Source organism: Leuciscus leuciscus (genome assembly GCF_965113295.1).
Source record: "Leuciscus leuciscus genome assembly, chromosome: 19".
Taxonomy (NCBI): Eukaryota; Metazoa; Chordata; class Actinopteri; order Cypriniformes; family Leuciscidae; genus Leuciscus; species Leuciscus leuciscus.
The window spans coordinates 23,373,464-23,396,238 of NC_138743.1; the positions used below are offsets into that span (position 1 = coordinate 23,373,464).

Sequence of the window (22,775 nt, forward strand, 5' to 3'; positions counted from 1 at the left end):
GTAGTCATGCTGCCTTCGATGGTGTTGCATAAATCGACAGTGCAGCCGTACCAGCGAGGGTTCTACTGCGCGGACGACAGTATCCGCTACGCCTATAAAAGCAGCACTGTGCCTTCTTCTGTGCTGACAGCTGTGGGCCTCCTCCTGCCCATTGCCAGCGTAAGTGCCCCACAGAGGGGCCTCAGACAGGGGACATGGGGCCAGGCGAGTGGGGCGACTGCATGGGAAATCAAGTCTTTTGAGAGAGTCATTATATTTTATAGCTGTTATATAGCAGAAACTGTTAGTGCACTGTACCAATCATAGGCAGACATCAACTATATTTAGTCATGCACTCTCTCAGAAACCGAGCTACCATGTCAGACCCCCCTCCCCTGCCTGGTTTTTCCCATAATCCTCGGTTGCCGTGTGCTGTGCTATGCTGTGCTGTGCCGCTACCTGCGTGTGTCTTTCTGTGACTGACCTGAAATCTCTCTCTCTTTCTCTCTCTCCCATCTTCTCTCTCTCTCTCTCTCTGTGTGTGTGTGTGTTTGTTTCGCTGTAGCTGTCCTGCCTTTCCTGATAATTGAAACTAGCACAATCAAGCCCTATCATCGTGGGTTTTACTGCAGTGACCAGTCCATCCAGTACCCGTATAAAAACGGGGACACCATAAGCGATGCCGTGCTCTCTGCCGCTGGCATTCTAATTGCCATCCTCTCTGTAAGTTATTCTCTTATATATATATTCATATAAATATACCACTGATTCATATAAACTTCCCATCTACATCCCTCATCCCCTATTAGATCAGTAGAATAACTGTAGAAATAAATGTAACTTTATAGCAAAGAATCCTACCCATAATCCTCGTTAAATCCATTAACCAGTCCACCCCATCCCATCTTTTCATTTAAAGTATTTTAATAACTCAACATCAAGGGATTTATCATGGTCAGGGCTATCTCTATCTCTCTTTCTGTCTCAGTCTCGTTCTCTTTTTTCTGTTCTGTCTTCTTTTGTCTGCATGTTTTGTGATGTATTGCTCTTTTTTTTGTGTGTTTTTGACTTTTTTTTCTCAAAAAAGTTATTCTCAAAAACAGCAATGCAAAGTTACTGTTAAAAACTAAAGCTAAATAAAATGAAAAACTTGTTAAAAAGACTCACAAAAATGTAGAGTGTACATCCATCTGGATAAGAGAATAAACTGCCCTACTGCTGCTGAGGTGTTGAATTAGTAGACATCCACAGACGTTGTGACAGCTGGCGAAGGGTTAACCTCTCACAAATTAACCTAATCACCTGCAGGACACATGTAGGACGAAGAACAAGAAAGAATGCATTATCAAACCAGTGAAACTTCAAAACACTGTCTTAAAACAAAATTTCAACATCCCAGACAAGCCCCTTGTGGAATTAAGTAGTGAAGATGAGCCCCTGAACACTGGCATATAACCAAACCATGACTCCATGGAGAACCCTATATTGAGTCATGCGTGCCTTACTGTCTGGAGTAGACATGTTCCCATGCTCAGCAATTCTCATGATTAAAACAAGGGCTGTGTGTGCATATATATTTATATATGTGTATGTGTGTGTGTGTGTGTGTGTGGGCACCCCTCACACAGCTGTAGTTAATTAGCAGTGTCTCCAGTCCTAGTTTGGTTAGGCCTCAGGGAAGGCAGCCCCACTCTTCACTACCAACACAACAGCGTTCCACTTCAGTTTAAAGAGGAAAAAAAAGAGAGAGATAGTAAATATCTCATTAAGGCATGGTTTGTTTACTTCATAGCCCACGCCTCTCTTCTCTAATTTATGTCCTATTGGTTTCAAATGGTGCAGACCTCTGTTTTAAAATCCCATGCTCTAACTGCTCATATGAAAGCCATAACCTTTAGAAACATAATATGTTCCATATCATTAAAATATCACCAGCAATAGGCAGGCCATGCTCAGTCATAACTCATGTTACTCGTTCCCTCATTTCTTTCACTCAATTCTTCTTGCTTTTCTTGATTTAGTGTGCTTTCCTAACTGCAAACTAATTTTGCATGTACATCTAACCTCACCCTGCATGTCCATGACCTGACCACTGAAATCTTGTGATATTATTATTATACAGTGACATGTTAATGTTTGTGGTGACTTCACAAATATACCTAATTGTTTGATGTTACTGCCATTTTTGCTCTGTTCCAAAACCTAGTGAACTGCCTTGCTTTCTAGTGTCTATATAGGTATCCTAACCATCATGGAACCTGAGAAGTGAACGATTTGGAACACTATACATTGGCAACAACTCCAAGCATCACACAAATTAGATCAACTCAGTTAATTTCAATAGTTTATTGTTAGCAATGTTGCTAAGCTAAAAGTGTTGATGCTCTAATAAGCATAAAAATACATAAACACGCACATGTGTAAAAATCTGTCTTTTTTACATTGCACTGAAAAATTGTATTGATAGTTTTGAGTATTGATCAAATATATGTATAATCAACATCTCTGCTGATCTACCATCTTGGATTGCGCAAAGATCAGTGGAAAAAAATATCTCCGTTATTGGATTGGCTTTTTCGCAAAAGATATACGTATATGATGCTCTCTTGAAATTTCGGTAGGTTTTGGAACAGAACCTGTATGTAGTATTAATCTCAACTGTCAGTAATCTTTTGTTTTTGAAAATGAACCGTTCTCTAGATCGTGATTGGCGAATGCTACAGGATCCATTACCTGAACCAGGGCTCCAAATCTTTTGTGGGAAACCCATATGTGTCCGCCCTTTACAGACAAGTGGGTGTGTTCATCTTCGGCTGCGCCGTCAGCCAATCATTCACAGACATCGCCAAGGTCTCGGTTGGGCGGATGAGGCCGCACTTCCTAGATGTTTGTCAGCTTGACTACTCTACCATCAACTGCTCTCTGGGATATATTACTGAATACTCATGCAATGGAGATGAAAGCAAAGTACAAGAGGCCAGGTGAGATATTTAGCACTCACATGCACATGGGTTCCCTTGCTTTGGTTGAAAAATTCAGCTAAAGGAAGAAATGTCATATTGTAGATAAGAGCTGCACGATGTATCACTTGTACATAACGCGATGTGCATATCTGAATGATTTTAATAGGCTACTTCATATTGCAGATAGCAGAGAATAGACAGGGCATGCGACTGTTACTTACATGTGACTTGCTTGATGTTAAAAAGAGTTATTACTGTCTGTTCAGTTCAATTCAGTTCTCTGTCTCGGCTAATTGCACTTGAACGGTCAAATACATACATAGTTGTGTCAAAATTCCCGTCTTGGCGAGTATTCATGTAAACACAGTCGGTTATGTCTCAAGTGAACGTAAACATTTGGTGAGCATTAGAGAATTTTGTTTATGTATTTATTTGCAAAATCTACTCAATGGCGGAAACTTCCCAAGTAAATAAATGTGATGTATTTATTTTACAATTAAAATGAACATTTTGATTAAATGCTCATTCATTTCTTTACAGGAAATCCTTCTTTTCTGGACATGCTTCATTTTCATTGTACACCATGCTGTACCTGGCTGTAAGTACATGCACTGCCATAGTTTTTTTTGATTTACTAAAGAGCCGTTCATTCATGACTGTTATGTCTAGTATGAGAAGGGGACCCTCTATCGCCCCTCACCCTCCTCTGAGGGTGACTGTGAGGGTCACTGTTATTTTCCTTGTTCATCCCCCGGATGGACACACTCCACCTGTTTTTATTTGTGCAGCTGTATAGACTTCCTTTCTCTCTGAAGTTTTCCTTCATTTCTCTCTCATTCCTTATGCTTTATTTTTGTTCTCTTTTTGAATGGGTCACACTCTTCTTCTTCCTTTAATACTAATTATGCAGAATCCCCAATATAGCTTTACATACACACAAAGCCAGATTTCGCTCAGCCTCCCCGGAGTCTCTCACTGTATGTAAAGCCTCTTTCAAAGGCTTCAAACTTTCTCCCTTTCACACGCAATGCCCTACACTCCCTCCCTATTATCTCCTCCTTTCTTCCTGCATCTAAATCATCAGCATCTCCATGGGCCCCTCCACCTTTCACTCTTTCAGATGGAAGGAGGTGGAGCCGCTCTGCTAATGGTGGTGGCCAGATGTTCACTCTCAGTGTTTTGAGAGATTATTTGAGGATAGGCAAAGATGGAATTAGGAGAGTGATAGAGAATATGTGTGTGTGAAGCCAGAAGTCTGTTGAAACTCATGCAGGGTTCGTTCTAATGCTCTCAAAACAGCCATTAAATGAATGTGTGATTTTGACAGCTGGGCCTGACGCCCGAAACACTGACCTGAACACTTCCTATACAAGAGGAAACCGTACGTTAAGAACCAGACCCCAGGCAGGTACTGTTGAGTGTTTTGTGACTAAAGCAATCAATTTATACATATAAATCTGCTGTATTTTAAACTATCACGATTAGCCGCAAGGTAGGAGAGATGTCAGTCAGTGTTACACATCATTAGTCATGGCGAAAAGCAAGCATCCTAAAAAGCTGAATTTCCAGCTTCAAAACCGATTTCAACATGTCTCACTGCGTGTACAGCATGTAGTCACTTGGCAATTTTAGGTCTGAATTATCATCTTGATTTTAAACCCTGGATTTGTCTCTGAGGGGCAAATTGTTCCGTTGTTATAAAAAACCTTGGCTAGATTTCTCACAGCCAAAGCCAAAGTTTAGTCAGAATGTGAATAGACTATTATGGTAAGATACAGGGTGACTCTTTAAGATTGTTGTACCATCTGCTCTTGGCCTTCAGAGTTAAAAACAAGAGAATAATGATCTGAGATATCAAAGAACAAAGCATGATAAGCAGAATTACAGAGCTGAAATAAACTGAAGAACAAGAGAAACAAGTAAAGGAAAGTTTTCTCTGAGTAGGCATATCGAGCGATACCGTCTTATTGACTGAAGCGTTCCCTTTCCTGGCCTCGCTCCCTGTAATTATCTCAGTCTAGCTGTCATGCTTCATGGGTCAGACGTTGAAATCATAATGAGAGCTCACACCAGTCTTGTGATCCCCTTTTATTTGCACACACGTAACCCAGGTCAAAGTTAGACCGTCTTTGTTCTCACCAAATTGGCGAATGAGTCACCGTACCTCAAGACAGAACCCACACCTTTTCCGTCAATGACACCTTCTCACCTTTTCCGATGTTTCGATGAATATACCACCATACACACCATAATCGTTTGCATATACATTTGCATTATAATACATTTGCATTATATCCATAATATATTTCCCCCCGTAGTTTTAAGGTTTGCATTTTTAAGGCACGTTGAAAACTTCTACCAAGCTGTAAAACGTTCACCAGTGCAGCAGATATATGTCAGTTTATTATTAAAGCAATATACAAATTAAAACCATGATTGATTTCTCATTATCATTGTTAGATCAAAGTAATAAAATTTTCTATTAAACTAACTGTAGTATTTTTTTTACATTTTTGTATGAAGCAGCAGCCAAAACTTAAGAAACCACAACTGCCATTGTCAAAATTAAGTATAAAAAAAAAAAAAAAAATTACATGAAACAGATTATTTTGGTAATTTATTGACTTAAAAAAAAAAAATCTAATTTAAGTTATATAACATTCAAAGATTTTTAAGTAATTAATACCTTTGTTTAGGAAGAATGCATTAAATTGATCAAAAGGGAGAGTAATTTATAATAATGTTGCAAAAGATTTCTATTTCAAATAAATGCTGTTCTTTTAAACTTTATATTCATCTAAGAACAGTAAAAAATAGCACAGAAAATATTAAGCAGCATAACTGTTTTCAGCGCCAACTACTGGGGGATCAGGGTAGCGCAGGACACATTACACAGACTTTTCCTGTATCTTCTTGCAGAGAATAATAATAATAATTTGTTACATTTATATAGCGCTTTTCTGGTTACTCAAAGCGCTTTACATGGAAGGGGGAGTCTCCTCAACCACTACCATTGTGTAGGATCCACCTGGAGAAGCCAGTGAGTGAGATTAAGGAAACTTTAAACTGAACGAGTGGAGCTCACATGGTTATGCAGTTGAATGGTGTATTCAGGGGTCTTAGTGCACCACAATATCCATGCAGCTCAAGACCAGAGTGGCTGGTCAACCTCATGTGCTCATTGAGTTGGATCAGCATATCAGTTTGTTCTGGAGAGCAAGTGTATGTGTATGTGTTTTTTTTTGTGGGCGGTAAACTGGTTATTTCCTAGCCTCTCAGTATGACCTTCACACTCATACTCCATGAGTTCTGGTTTGGCTGTGGTGTCACTGCACTTCTCAGAACACATGGTGACACAAGAAGCTTAAGTTTGCCATGGAGACCAATAGAAAAGGTGGTGAATGATAAAAGATCACAGGAAGAGTTGAAACGGGCACAAACCCATTTTGACAAGCAAATACTCTACCTGTTGTTTTCAAGGCTTATTTCTCTGTACGTCGTGGTCATTACCATGTGGTGAAGCTGTGTTGGCTTCGCTGTAATATTTTTGGACCTGAGATCCGGATAGAGAAGGTTTCAGTGGTGAAGTTTGACTGTTTTCTACCAGAACTGTGCAAATACACTTCAGAATGACCTCGAAAACCATGCACAGCAGCATGAAAAAGACCTGCCTTTCCTATCAAAATATTGCAAAATAAGTGTAGTTTTATTCACACTCACCTTTTTTGTTAAGTTGACATGATTTATTATACCACATATTGGTACCTCTTGCTTTTTCTGTTTCCCATCCCAAGTTGGACTGAACATGCAATTTCGTGGCTGCTTGTATGACCTGAAGAAGTCAATAGGTGGGCTTAAAGGAACAACCTGTATGACTTTTCCATGCAATTACAATGAACTGAAATCCAAGTCTTTTGAAAATGATCGCTTTATATAATGAACAGTTTAACTTTAGGCTTTTATTCGCATATAAACATTGATCAATGCACATATAGAGAGCACACAGAATATGGTAAACAGAAGCTCAACTTGCTTGAAGCATACACGATATGGTTTGTTCTAGCATTATATGCATCATATATAGCTATCACCTCTGAAGACTTGGTTTGGGATTTTTTTTTTTTTTTACTTTTTAATAGAATGAATAGCACAGTCTTCAGAATTTCTCCTTATCCTTTTTTGAACAACATGAATGTAAGTAAAATTTCTGCATTTTTGAGAACTAATCCTTTAATAGCCCACCAGGATCTTTTCTATTGTCCCATTTGATGCCTCTGTATCAGATCTGATGATAAGACCCAGATTGCCTTCAGGGAAGGGACTGAATGGAGACTGTCAGCAGGACAGAGCATCTTATCTGCAAAAGGCTGTGTTACTACTCATGTGGGCACAGCACAGTGCATGTGTATGTGTTTGTGTTTTGGTTTTGGATGTCGCTGAGGAATCTAAGATCACACCGTCTGCCTCTCCTGCTGCCACCACCTCACAAAGCACTGAGATGAGATAGCCATATACACAGCATCGTCTCTGATCGCAACGTCTGTGGCACGTTTGGCTTATCTGAGCTCTGATAGCAAGACGCTAAGAGGCAGATTTGATGGGCTGTATCTGAGCGCTGATGGTCCTCAGGCTTTGCTGCTCTTATCAGCTCTTGGATGCCTACGTGTGGAGAGGGACCCCACTCTTGCCCTGAGGAAAAGAGCCACTTTAAGAGTTTGGAGAAGTCACAGAGCTCATCTCTACATCTCCATACTCAGACATGCTGGCTTACAGCTTTAGAGATCAGCGTCAGCTGGACTCCCCTGTGTGTCGAACGTCACCCCTCCATGACCTCTTACAGCCCAACATATACCAGGACTCTCTCTTTGCTCTTTTAGCGTAGAAAATATTTATATTAGGGATATCGCAATGTTTTTGTGTGTGTGTACACAAATATATAACCGTGAATTCTTTTCTGAAACTGAATTATTTTACACCCCTCATTTGTGTGTAAATGAGCATATGGCGGATGTCATCCGGAGGCCCTAGTTGCCTTGTTTGTGTTGTGGCCACTTTTTAAAGTGAAACGACAATAACATTCCGTGCTTTGTGCTGCATTGTGCAACATTTGCTGTTGGAGCGAAGGAGAGCATGAGAATGTCATTGTTGGCTCTAAGGCACTACATTTTTTAATTTGGAGAACCAAACTGCTATTTAATCTATGTATAGCTTTTATTTGTTAGGTTCATTTAGATGAAAACCTCTTGAAGATGATCGAAAACCCTGGAAGCCTTCAGAAATAAATCGAACAGTAAACATACAATTATGTTCTCAATTTGTCATCAGTGATGTGTAATGAAACGTCTTAAATCTCAAGGCAAGGAACATTTGATAAAAAGGGAAGGAAAAAAACACAGGGATTACTCATGCAGATGGATGTTCTTCATTTTAACAATCCTAATTTATTGATTCACTTTTGTAATTTTGTTTGCAGTCATGTGAGTGAATCTCTGACAGACATAGGCAGACAGACCTCTGTCTCCGTAAGCCACAGATCTGCGGTTGAAGAACATTCCATTGCATTTATATGGCCTGATCAAAGACTTTGACACGTTTGTTTGTAAGTTCTCTGCAGGAACTTTTTTAGGGATAGGAATGCCAAGTGAGTGAAAGTCTGTGGTTGAAATAGCTACAGCTACTTAGTTAGAAATTCCCTCATTGCTGCCAACATTGAGGCCAAGCTGGACCAAAATGAACATGAGTATGAATTTATTTATTTGTGTTTGGCCTAAGATGAACTTTAGCCATATAATCAAGCAAGTATCTCCATTTCATCTGTTACATCTAGCTCTTGTATTTAACCACCTATAAACCCAACAGCTCATAAACAGTAGCGTGAGAGAAAGAAATGATTGCTGAATCAGGCAAAATGTCTGAAAGTTTTGTTTCAGCATATTTCTGAAGACTTCCTGCTTTGGGCCACAATGTAAATTGAAATGAGACAGCAGGCCATATGTGGATTCCAGTCGATTTGAGGCACAAACGCACAGCCACACATAAACACACAGATGGTTATCGCTCTACCATCCTTCCGTTCTGAGGGATGTTTTTACGAGATAAGATTAATTTAAAATGATTGAAGAGGCCTCTATTTATCCAGTCTTACTGCCTATGAGGTGGGTTGAACATATTTGGTGCTTGTAATCTTTGGCTTTGTTAAATACACCGGACATCCAAACGACGTCACCTTTGGTGTCTATGAATAACTCCAATCATTAATCAAAAGTTAATTTGCAAACATTCGATGAGCTGCTTGTTTAGGCACACCCGCATCGTCTGAGAACTTCATTCAGTAAGGAAACTCCAACTCCCTAACATCCTCAGGGAGGGATTCCTTCCTTTGTAGGAACACAATGCCTTCGGAGTGAGGAGAGAGCTGTCAGGAAAGCAGACATGACCTTGTACACACCTTCGCTTGGAAGCTCAAAGCTCAAGATGGCTATTGTTTGTTTTGTCTAACAGATCGTAATGGGCCTGTGTGTTTATCTGTTAATGTCTGTGAGTAAGGGTGTTTTCAGAGATTTCTGTTGTCTGCTGTGGTTTCAAACATAATGGAAGTTTTCCTTCTCGTGTGGTGATTGATGATTAAAGGAGGGTGATGAGTACAGGGTCCTTGACTGACCCAGTTTGAAGGGTTTCAGGACTGATGGGCCGCCGGAGCGTCTTCAGCAGTTTGTCCTCCTGACCCCCATCCTCCCCTTGTCTTTATAACCCTCAGTTAATTTGTTTTCTTACCCTAATAAGCCTTCCTGTTCCCAGAAAGCAAACTCTATAAGGGGTCCTTGGATTTAGGTGACTAGAGAAAGAGAGACCACATCCCTAGTTTGTGGGGTTTTTTTTATTTATTTATTTTATTTTTTTTAGTATCAGTTTTTTCAGTTAAATTTTTCTTTTTCTCATTCTCTGCTCAACCCCTCAATTACTCTATTTCTCTTCACCTGCCTTTGGTTTTCTCTCATTTCTCTACCTTTTTTATATGTCTCAGCTGTTTTGTAATATAAACACAAGTTCTACAAATGTTACCATTGTTTAAATTGCTTTCCATCTCTTTTTCTTTAGTTCTACCTGCAGTCACGGTTCACGTGGCGAGGAGCCCGTCTCCTAAGGCCCCTCCTCCAGTTCACCTTGCTAATGATGGCCTTCTACACCGGCTTATCACGTGTCTCTGATCACAAGCACCACCCCACTGATGTCTTGGCTGGCTTTGTCCAGGGAGCCCTGGTGGCCTACTGCATAGTGAGTACATATTTGTATTTCATTCATTAGATATGTTTCAGGTTTCCAAATAAGGTTTAGTATCTTTTTAGGAGACTCCACAACAGATCAGAGTCTGTTGTGGAGTCAATCTTGAATTTATCTTTTTTGGTCGGAAAGTATACCAATCTGGAAATGTCCTACTTTATGACATTTGATAACCACTGGCCTTGATCTTCTTGTCTTCACAACATCTGGATTTTTTAATCAAATTGGTGAACAAGCAATTTTACACAGTGTTAACACCAGAAGAACTAATTAAACTTTCCTTTCGTAAATGTGCTGGCAATTATCAGCCCGACAAGTTTGACATTATAGCATTTTTTCCTGTTTTATCTGTCACTTTGAAACATGAAAATATTTTTCTTTTACTGTAAATATAGTTTGTGAGAGTCCATTATTATGTTCAAACTCAACCAGAGGCAGATTTATCTGATTAAGAACCATTAAGAACAGACTTTATCTGGTGTCATCTGGTAGTGAAGACAGAAGACCATCCAGAGTTTGAGGTCAGAAGAGGATCTGGAATATCTAGAACTAGACCACAACATTCTCCAGACCCCACCCTCTCTCTTTTTCACCCCTATCCACAAAATTACTCATCCATCACAGTGAAGCATAAACTTTTTCTTACTAATGCAGAGCATATTGCCTCAATTGCACCATTACCAGCTCTCAAATGAAAGGGGAGTGGGGGGTGGGGGGTGGTGGAGTTTGTGGAAAAAGGAATTTTACACTTCATAATTGTGGCACATGTCACACTCGTTAGTGCCAACTTTCCCTCCAGTAAGCAAAGCTTCACTTTGCTGGATTTACTGGATTGTGTTTGGGAAAATTGAGTCTGCTGAACTGACTGTTGTCTATAAGAGAAATTACAAGTTAATTAGTTATTTTGAGAAACAGGATGTTTTCTGTATCGTAAAGGGGGTGGCGAAAATATTTGAGGTCCACAAGTTTGGGTGGGGGTAGGGGGTTGTTGGGTGGGCAAGAGACCAAGACCTCTTCCCCCATATATCACCCCATCTTAATTATTACAACAACGGAGGGAAAACATATCTAAATTGTTAGTGTTGGAATTTAAATATTAAGTTGTGTTTCTCATACATCAAAATACAATTCCCAGAATGTCCTAGGAGTGTCTTTCTTCAGTTTAATTGGTTGTGACGGAGCACAGTTTTTATGGTACACAGATGTTGGCCAAACATCTTTCTACTGGTACATGAACCTCCAAAACATTTAATCGTAAGTCCTTGAATTTGCTGAACCTGTGTGGTTCACTTTTCAGTTGGCTCTAGTCTTTATTTATTGGCATTTCGATTTTTCCAAGAGTAGTTTTAGGTATTTGCCAAGCCTTTAATAACCTCATTAAGAAGAACATTTTTAGTGAAACAGTCTTGTTTTGCTTGAATTAACTATCAGCTTCTGATGGACATCTTTGTGCTCATCAGGTTCAAGGTGTATGAGACAGTCTTTGAAACCTGGAGAAATTTCTTCCCAGTGTGGAAAAACTAAAAAAATAGCAGATAAGTTCAAATAGAAGAGAGCAGAAATGAGATCCTTTTCACTACAGATCAAGGCGCCTATGTACTTGTTTTTAATGAGCCTACATTTGGAATCTGTTCTGCTCCCCATCTGTGAACGCTTTAGAGGCCCAATTAGATTATCTCTAATAACCAAAGCTCAGATGGAGCCTATAGAGGTAAAGTAAGGTACATGTCTTTAGAAGAAAATCGGACACATGGTAACATTCCAAAGTTATGTCCCCATACATCACGGATTGGTTTTTCACCGTAAGCTGCAGTGTACCTTATCCAAACTTCTCAGCTAGTAGTCTCCGACAGTTCATGGTTGGGAGGTGAAACATTTATTTTAAGCTTGACTATAGGTGTTGATTACTGCTTAAGGGGGTTGTGTCTAAAGACGTTTAAAGGTTGTAAGTGCTCTGGGTTGGTATCCAACTGGCTGGCTTCAAAGAAAAGGTGGAAAGTTACAGGTCTTGCTGAGTTATGGCCGTATTGCAAAAACTGATTACAGACTTACCGCATGTTGCATACTAAAGAGGATCAGGTCGCAAGGTGCTGTTAGACTGTGATGCCCACAGATAACTGATCTCAAAACAGCAATTAATGTCAGTCTGCCTTCAAGCAGCACAATGCTAACTAGGCCATCAGTTTCGTTTAATCTTCTAAAATTCCAACTTGTTATACTCAGGCCTGGTTTGTATCAGAGATTTTGGCAAGATTCACCGTTACGATCGCTGAAGTCAAGCAGCTTTGCATATGTTTAGCTGTGATACTTAACTAAAAGAACCCTTGAGATTCAGACTTCAGAAACCACTTTTTCCTTCTTTGTCTTTTGGACTGTTGACTGCGGCCACATCCTCCAGGTCTTCCTGTTGGAGAGTGGCGTGAGCTGTTTGTTCATGTCATCAAACACGGCCCACTTTCTAAGCTGCTGACATGGATGGAGAGAGTGTGAGAGGTTGGCTGCTTGTAAGGCTCGGTTGCAGAGGTGTTTCCTGCAGGACTAGACAAGGGTGGAAACAGCTGGAGGCCAGCGCTCAAACAGCCTTTTCCTCTTTCCACTCTCTCTCCATATCCACTGCACCCTTTGAGTTCCCTCACCACAACAGATCCTGGTCAATGGTATCCCACCATTCCTCGAGAGCACAGAGGGTCATGTTCAATATTCTGGACTCCAATTCCTCCTACAATAATAGTCCATAGCTAAGTTCTTCTGGTCTGGCTTGGGTGGCAAGATGGTTGTCCTGATATCCTATCACTCTCTTCCATATGTCAGGCCTGAGCTTCACTCTTCTTTATTTTTTTCTCCATTGGCCGCCACAACACTCTTGTAGCCATGGTAACGGAGACCATCTCAAACCGAAAATAGTGTGGTTGTGTGTAAGAAGAATGGAAATTTTAACAGTGTTATTAAACCTTACTAATGTTACGCAGGAGAGCGAGCAGCCAAAACACAACTTGGTCTCCACAATTATTATGCAGATGTGGCTCAGTGCCTGAAGCTACAATTTAAGACACATGCATAACATAAGCAACACACGCTCACACATAATCATGTGCTGTGTTTGGCACTTTTAGGATCAGGCACACCCAAACCAATGGAGGACCACACATAAGTGTACACACCCATGACATCTATGAACCTGTTCACAGTTAAGTCGAATTCCATAAAGCCATCAGTGAAAAGCGACAGAAGTTCAGTGAGGTTCATTTGAGACTAGATTGGATTGGTGGTTGGTGAGCCCTCACAGCTCTGGGATCCAAAATAAGTGTATTGTTGATGTTTTGGCTCTCTGGCAAATGTTGGATGGTGACAAATTGTTTGGTGTCATTTCCTGTCTGATTAAGTGAATGTCTGTGAGAGTGCCGGGGTGGAGCAGTTAGCTTGCCATGTAGATGATGTCAAACCACTTTAATAAAATATAATACAGAGACGGAGACTAAAATAGTACATTAGGCAACTTGACGCCCTAGTGTTTTCACATATGTTACACTTTTTAAAGAGAAAGTGTCACAGAAAACACGATTTTGATACACCTGGGCAGCAAGCACAGCAGATTCCACCATAGCCTTTGCCTGTTGCATAGCGTGTACGTGAATGTGAGGGAGGCATCAAGATGGGGTCGTGTTTGTTTTGTTTATTTCATCTATCAACAGTGTTTACCAGAAATTGATTACATCACCTCAAAGGTGAATTTTAATCCTTCCTTTATATGCAGTTAGTGGTACCGCAATAAGGTCACTGCACATCCACAGGCTTAGACAAACAAGAAAAACAGCTTCCTGGTGCTGACTGAGCATTTGAGCACAATGGAGTGAGTTTGCAGTGGAAGAACACTTTCAGACAGAGGGCTGTAACACAGGAAGCACTCACCTCGTGACACAGGTTCATTTGCTGCCTGTGATTATTGTGAGAGACGACTTGTTGTCATGTTGGACAGTACCGCTGAATGCCAGATTGCAGCTGATGGCAAATGTGATAACACATAATTACTTACAATCTAATACAATCTAAAACCAAATTGTATTAGTCTTACTCGCATACAGTGGCTGCAAAAAGTATTTGACACTTATAATGTTCAGTGTAAAAAATAATAATCCTGTTACAAATTTTACATTTTACATCATAAAAAACATTTTACTTAAAAATGTACTGATAACCAACATAATAATAAGACAGATGGTAAAATAGGTGTTCATCGTAAGTGTCCTGCCCGTAAATTGTGGTCAATACTCATAGACGGTTCAGAGCCATGCACACAAAGACTAATGAGCAACAACAACAAAATAAATGAGAAGAAAAAAGTATTTATATAGAATATGTGATGCCACGCTGGGAATGCCCTTTTATTGTTCATAGTTTTTACTTACAAAACCATACATTTGTAAAGTGGAATATAACGTGAAATTTTTACTGTATGTAATTAAGTTTTTTACTGTAGCATTTTCAGTTTTTCCTGTAAAAATTACAATTGAGTGCATTCATTTTGCTTTAAATATACGAATATGCACTTGCCATTTAAAAGCCCACATCAGACATCCTTCCTCTTATATTCCTCATAATCCGTCATAACTGCAAACAAGTAGAGGTTCTAGATCCAGTTTCCTGATGTCATTCCAGTGCAATGTAAAGGTCACTCTGGAAATGTCATGATCTTTCTGGCATGCTTTCACTCATATGGGCAGAAGACCTTCACAGGAGGCCCTATAGGATGAACTCATCCGCTGTAACCTTTGGATAAAGCGCTCTTTGTATGCGAGCATGGAAGTCTTTCACTGAGAGGATATCTAAGAAACAGCTGCTGGAAAGATGATTCCAGAACTCTGATGGCCTCTCTAAGGCTTTCTGTTCACTTTCTATCTCTTTCCACACACACACTTACAAACCTGTTGATAGTCACAGTTTGCTTGCTCAGGCCTGTCACTCACATAACCAAATAGGAAATCCCTTCTTTTTTTTCTTTTTTTTTTTACTCTGTGTGCAAGTCTATGTGTGCTTTTCTTACCCCTTGGCATCGTCCAAGGGCAGTGCATCGCTGCGGCTGACAGCAACACCTGAAGCGTGTCAGGACAATTTAGCTGACCTCTTTTCCTGTCACACACTGGCCCCATACTCTTCACACACTCATAAAGAGCGTGTGTTTACGCATTGGCAGGCTTTCTGGAATCGGTGATTCCACGTTGCTGTGGTCCAGCTCAGCTGTTCTGCATGCTTCAGTAACATTCATGGTGTGTAGACGGCTAAATATCCCGTAGGCCTCTCCTATGCCTGCATTACTGTGAAAGCATCCCGTCTTTGGAATGAAAGGCCTGTGGCTCAGACTTGTATATTTTCAGCTCTTTGTAAATCCATTGGATGCAAGCCTAGTCTAATGCCAAGGGCACACTTCCTTTCTTCCCCTCCCCGGTTTCCTGTTTTGACAGTGATGTCATTAGAACGCAAAGAGAGGGTTGTCGGGCATCTCTCCTTGACAACAAAGTTCTTCCCACGCCAAGTGAGACCATTAATACTGACCTCACTCCCCACTCCCTCACAGTCGAAGACTAAAACAAAAGAACTTTCCTCTTTATCTTTACTACTGACTCGAGGCGTTGGCCGCTCTTATCAGTGTGTGACTCATATCCGTATGTCACGGGCGATGAAATGCCAGCCTTTATATCATCTGACATTTCAAAAGCCATATTGCTCTTTTGTGGCCAGTGGAACATGCAATAATGCTTCCAAAATATGTGTCTGAATAGGGGTAACTGAGATGTTTAATAATATGCTGGTTATTTAGCTCCTCTACTCCTTCTATTGCAAAGTCATCCATTCCATCCCAAAAAAACAAACACTGTTTTCATGAACTGCTCCCTACATAACACGATAGTCCAAGTAACTAATATAGATCAAATGTAACAAAATTAAGGGGTTATAGCGATCACTAAAAGGGGAACCAAAGGAAAAAAAACATATTAGGAGTATGAGGATCCCCAATATATCAACTCGGCGAAGACAACATGTTTTTGAAGCGTTGATCATTATAGCCAATCACAGACACAGGTGTTGAGCGCATGAACTCAATGGCCAATCAGAGGTCTTTAAGAATCCGTTCAACAACACTCAAAATGCCAGAGGGAAACAATTTTTGACAACACTATTACTGACAACCATTTTTTGGGTGTATTACAATCACATTCTGTGGATAATGTGATTTGATTTGCATCCTTAGTTTTCTGGGAAGACTTTGGTTCTCAAATAAATGATCTAATTATCTTTTTCTTTCTCTTCTTCTAGGCCTTTTATGTATCGGACCTCTTCAAACCCAAAGCCAAGGCTGCCACTCCACCTCCCTCGCCAATCAAGAAAGAGCTCCTCCCCTCCTCTGACATCATAGAGAGGAACAACCATCACAACATGGTGTAGGAGGGAGGGAACGGGAGGATCCGTCTGTAATCTCCCCATCCCTCACCCCCTCCCCCCACCCCTGAAGAAACCAGAACAGCCACCTGTGACAGAGGAGCTACGGCCTAGCTGACACCTCCTCTCTCTCATCTGACAGTAGAATGTAGGGACAGGACAGAGACAATCCTATTGACTCTTATTATGACTTTATAAAGACCTCACTATCCTAGAGCCCAATCCGGAAGGCAAAACCGACACAAAGCTAACAAAGAAAAGTGATTTCTCCCTCGAAATATTGCGTCATTTGTTACGGAGAATGAATTCAGCTCGGGCAAACCGGCCCATTGACGAAAGTAATACACAGAAATATACGAATGTGTAAACGAGCGACAACGAAAGGAAGGAGAGAGTGAATGTGAGGCTGGTCATGTGACCAGCGCTTCTCTCTTTCCGACCGTCTCTTTCTATTGTCTCTGTGGCCTTTCAGTAACCGCATAGGACAACAAATTCCTTATTAATAGGAATGATTCGTTTTACCTGCGATGTAATTAGCACAGATATATTAACAATATAAAGAAGAATAACTTATAGCACTATATCCAAGTTCATTGTTAAATGTCACCACTCGCTATCTGAGAAGTGTAGCTTTGAGAAGCTTGATGAAGGTCTGTACACGAGATCAACACCCATCAAAGCTGATCTTGTTACCCGAACAGTGGCCTAACTGCATTTTAACGGGTTTTAAATGGTGGGTGGGTGGGTACGGGACTTCTTTTTTTATATAGATAAAGACTGATTTCAAATAGATTTTTATTTTAGTAAATGATTTCACGATGCCCGAACTCTGGGGGCGTGGCTGAGCCGTGCCGCCTCGCTGTCTTCTGATTGGTCAGAGCTAACGCAGGGGGCGGAGTTAGATGTTGGGGAGGATGGCGTAGAGTTGTGTCTCGCCACCACGGTCGCTGGGATTGATTCCCACTGACTGCACTGGCACATTTATTTTTATTTTTTTGGAACTGGGAATGAGCCTCTTCCGCTGGCTGGTTTGATCTCTTTCCCTTCCGACTGCATAATCACTCAACTCTAGTTGTGTGTTTTACCCATAATGCCACCTGTGCCCTCTGCCTGTCCTGGCAAGAGTCAAACTACCCCAAACCCTGACGGGGTTAAGGGGATGTGGGGTCCTTCAGCAGGACTCTCTGTCTCACGTTTGCGTGTGTTTATATGTGTCGCGTGTGTTTCTGCAGCCGGTCCTGGTGCAGTTGGCCGTTACCATGTGAAGAAACTTAAGAAAACTGTGGATTTTTTTTAATTTTTTTTTATATATGCCTTTTCTTAGCCTTTGTGATCCTATCGTGATGATGTCTACTGTCCCCACTAACAGCTGTACAATAATGCCTGACTATTACAGAGAACACATCCATACAACACAACTCAAGCTCTAAATGTGTTGCACATCCCTCCCATTGTATAGTCCGTCCTATCATTTCAACAAACCGTTTTATTTCTCTCTCAGAAGTATATAAATAATGTATAGATCACTAAAATTAACTATGTAAGATATTATTTCTGAACGTGTTTAGATATATCCACTATGAATCTAAAAAGCAATGTGTCATGACCTGTGTTATTTACAAAGTGCTGCTTTTATGAGCATTGATTGACAGATTTTTGTATTTAGGTAACTAAAATATTGTAGATTTGTGATAGTACGTTTTTAATAAGCGTTGAATAAAACACATTCAATTGTATCAAATTCACTATTAGTATTTTTGTATTGTCTCATTTTGTACAAAAGAAATAATAGCAAAATGTTTTTTTGTTTTTTTTTCTGCTAAATGTACTTAGCTCTAATACATGTGCTTTTAAATAAAAGCTCATTATAAACAACAAAAAAAAGTGTTTGGTTTCTTATTGAGTGAAATTGAAATTGTCCTGTTTTCGATGAGTGAAACCCGTTAATTTCAAACAGAACATTGTTTCTTAATTGATTCTATTTTAATATATATTTCTTTTTAAAACTGAATTTTCAGCAGCATTACTCCAGTCTTCAGTGTCACATGATCTTTCAGAAATCACTCTAATATGCTGATATCTAATATGCTGCCCAAGACACATTTCATAGTATCAATGCACAGTTGTGTTACTTACTATTTTTGTAGAAACCATAATACTTTTTTCAGGATATGAAGTAAAAAAAAAAAAAAACAGTATTACATTTTTTGGAGCAATGTAAAGTCATGTGATCAATTTAATGCATCCTTGCTGAATAAAAGTATACATTTCTTTAAAAAAAATCTTACTTCCCCCACTGTGTCTTAATGAATGTTTGTTATTATTCTTGGGAATACTGTGTTATCCTCAATGTGAAATTGTCCCAGTGTTAAATGAGTAAATCACATTAGTTTCAGAAAGAAAATGTTTATGGCGTATTGCGTGTGTTGCTTAACTACCCGTCATAAAAAAAGTTTGAAAAAGAACCTAAATGAATTGTCTTGGAATGAAATAATAAGATTTTAGTACCGTCAGCATGTTTCAATCAGGGCTGGGCGTTCTTGTTTTCCTAGGACTAAGAAGACTGACTTCATATTTTGGCTGTGTTGAGGAGCCATGATCATAATTTCTAATGTTAGGCTCCCTGATGGTGGCACGCTGTCATATTCTCCATTGTGATGAAGTCTTGAAACATCACCATATAGCTGAAACATCTCTACAAATTACTCTAAAATGCAACTAACCAATCAAATTGAACGGTTTAATAAGGGAAAATGAATGCCGCCAAAGGCTGGTGCGTTGAACTGTGGGTACGTTACATCAGTGGCTTGGGTTCGGGCCAGGCTTTTGAGGTCTTTGCTGATGGATCGAGGCGATGGCACTGAGAGCAGTTCTGGTTCTGTGGTCATGTTTGGCTGAGGGAAGGAGAGCCGAGGAGGCCTGTAGGCAGGACTGATGCCAGTACCGAAAGAACACTAAGGACGTTCTGTTACTACTCCTGCCGTGAGCCTCAGCACAGGCTGTTTTTCTAAGTTGCAAAGGCTGGGCTATTTTACTAGTTTTGCACTGACATCTACACTAAGCCACCAAAACTAGTCCTGCCTCTTAAATGGGCCATCAGGTTTGAACTTTTCACCTTAATTAACCTGATTAGAAGACAGATTATAATACAACAACGGCGTTTGGGGTCTTTGATCAATGTTTATAGGTGAATAAATTCAATCTGTTCATCATATAAAGCGATTGTGTCTCTTCAGAAAATTTGTAATAAATCGCTCAATTCATATGGAATAGTTTTATAATCTCTTTATGACATTTTTGAAGTGTCAGAGTGGTAGTTGTGTAGCTGTCAATGGAGGAACAGAAATCTTTCAATTTCATTAAAAATGTCTTCAAGTTCCCCCTGTGTTTTTTTATTTATTATTGTTTATATGTCTATATATGGAGTTTTTAACATGATTTTAGAAAAACCAGGTACAAATTCCTAAGTCAACACCATTGCTGAGTAATTTCTCCTTAAAACTGCAGTGAACCAAAGACAGTCTCAAAAACACGGTTTGAAATCGCTGGTGTTTCTGACGCCACAAACTACCTCGTAACCAATCAGGTCAACGAGTGATCGTCAACGAGTGGATCTCTCTGCACATGGTTTGTCTTAAATCATTTTAAAAACGCATAGACATATAAACAACATTAAAAGCTTGATTTTCACCACAAGGGGACTTTAATATGTGTTCAGAAGATGAACGAAAGACAGAATTAAAAAATATTCTGTGAACTTACCCTTTAATATAATTGCATTTGTCCAATTTTATAACTGTCTTAACCACAGTAGCCCCCGTAATGCCTCCTCTACTCTACTGCACCAAGTGAATGGGTTTCCCCTGGGGATTTTCAAACTGTACACTTGACAGTGTATGATCACCTTTGACCATGAAATCAGTCTGTTATCGTCTACCTGCAATAAAACACCCTCCACATTCAGGTTTAGAAAACCACAAATGCAGATGTAATAAAACCAGCCTCAATGCTGAGCAAATAAACTTCCGAATTACATCCGCTGTCACTGCTTGAGTTTAATGACTATATTGGTTTGTGCAGGGTGGTTTATGTGACCTCCAGCATACAGTACGGTCTCATTATACATTACACCTGATACAAGAAGAGCACTGTAACCAACAGAGGAGCTGTCCAGACAGAGCTGCTGTGGTAGGGATGGGAATCAGACCGGATTGAGGGCAGGCCTATCAGGAAGGACGTCCAGGGTCTCTGAGGGTCTTTTCACTCGACGGGCCGCCGTGAGGAGGGGCGACAGGGCTGGGCTCCGCTCTCCACTTCCTTTAGGGAAATGGAGCACATTCCTGAATCCAACCTAGAAATGCACAGGAATAATCACAAAGAGGAAAGAGAGACAAAGGGAGGTGGGGGTCATCTGCACAACCAATTAAAGTTGAATGCAAAGGTCAAAGGTGATGGTATACAGTAACTACATATTCAGACAAGAGGGGCATTTTAACTGAAACCTGGAGTTGTTTTTAGAGATTTTTTTCCCCCTATAAAAATCAGGTTGGGGCAAGTTGTCACCAGTGTTATTCTTGTTTTATTTATATCCTTTTATAGTAATTATTTTGAATTAGCTTTTATTTTTATATTTTCAGATTTATTAGTGTCATTTTATATTTAATTGTAATTTTAGGGTCAGGGTTTGAGTTACCTTAAGTTAACAATAATAACACTGTTTTTTATAAATGTCATAAATACAGACTTTTTTCAATGGGTGTTAAATTAACTGCATCTTTTTTTTTTCTTTTTTCTTTTTGGACAATAATGATGAAAATGTTATATTAAAAATGTTCAATAAGTTTTTGGGGTTTTTTGTTTTTGTGTTTTTTTTAGCCATGACTTTAAAGTATGTCACTGTAAAGAAAAGTATATGATCAATAAATTATGACAACATAATGTTTTTACATTGCTTTAACTTATTTATTTATTTTTAATCAGTTTAATGTAATTTAAGTTGAAATGACTTAAACATACAAGTTGATTGTACTTAAAAATGTAAGGCAGCAACGTTACATTAACGTTAACAGTGATATGCACAAACTGACTTTCAACATAAACCTATAACCTGAAAAACATTCACTGGAGTAAAAAGTGTAACAACAATCTTTCTAAAAGATGAAAGGGTTATTTATGGTGAGAGAAATGAGTTATTGGTGTTTTACACAGCACAATTTTCATGGTAAATCCATTATGAATGGTGGCAGCATTTCCAGACACTAATCCACACACACACAAGCATTTACGGTTATTTCTCCCCCTCTTCTTATGAAGGCACATGTGTAGGCTGGTCTCACAGGAATTAATCAAACTCTGATTTCTAAGGGATTATCCTGCAGCTCAATTAAATTTTCTCAGATTTACAGTATTAAAACAATATCCCAGAATTTCCGGTTGGCTTTAAACATAATAAGAAAGCAATCCAAAGAACATCCTCATAATTGTCAAAGACAGGATTGGCCCACTTTAGGCTGCTCTCATTTTTGTCATATAGGCTACAGAGCTATGTTGAGAATCTTACTAGGAAATTTGGTATCCTTATCAGATTTACTATTAAAATAAAACATCTGCAGATGATGGGGATCATGTTGCTCATTTGCTGTACATGACGAGAGTTATTTTGTAATTAAAGTTAAAATGTTTTGTTTTGATTTAATTAAACTTGGATTATACAGTTTATCATTACACCTGAAAATGCTCATAAAGTTTTTCTTTTCTGACTGTTTGAACTATTATGCAAGGACAAAGCAGGGAAATGTGTTACATGTAATGGTTCATATCTTCAAAAATGATGTTCTATAGGGGAGAGTGGGGTAAAGTGAGACATTTTTTACATTTGTTCCCCTCTAAGCGAGCTAAAATTATATATCAGTCAAATTTACACATTTCCCATTAATTCAGGATGTTTCCTAGCAATGGAAATTATTAGAATGTATTCAGGACGAAGGGCAGTGAAAATATAATTGTTTTTAAAAAAGTGGTCTTGTGTCTCACTTTACCCCAGCTTAGGGGTAAACTGAGACAGACCAGAGAAATCAAGGGGGTAAAGTGAACCAGCTGGGGGTAAACTGATCCACT

The 22,775-nt window shown here is 39.5% G+C and overlaps 1 protein-coding gene across 2 annotated transcripts in view; it reads left to right on the forward strand.

Annotated features, from left to right (window-relative positions):
• plpp3 (phospholipid phosphatase 3) overlaps window positions 1-18,403 on the forward strand; it is a 39,407-nt gene extending 21,004 nt beyond the window's left edge. Inside the window, exons 2-6 of one of the 2 annotated variants that reach the window (XM_082146902.1) lie at window positions 5-159; window positions 2,680-2,960; window positions 3,483-3,540; window positions 10,041-10,217; window positions 16,536-18,403. In XM_082146902.1, coding sequence (XP_082003028.1) covers window positions 5-159; window positions 2,680-2,960; window positions 3,483-3,540; window positions 10,041-10,217; window positions 16,536-16,664 — 800 coding nt within the window. In that variant the 3' untranslated portion in view covers window positions 16,665-18,403. Of the gene's footprint in view, window positions 1-4; window positions 160-544; window positions 703-2,679; window positions 2,961-3,482; window positions 3,541-10,040; window positions 10,218-16,535 lie in introns of both variants that reach the window. The other variant, XM_082146901.1, reaches the window with a different exon arrangement.
• The last annotated feature ends 4,372 nt before the right edge of the window (window positions 18,404-22,775 follow it).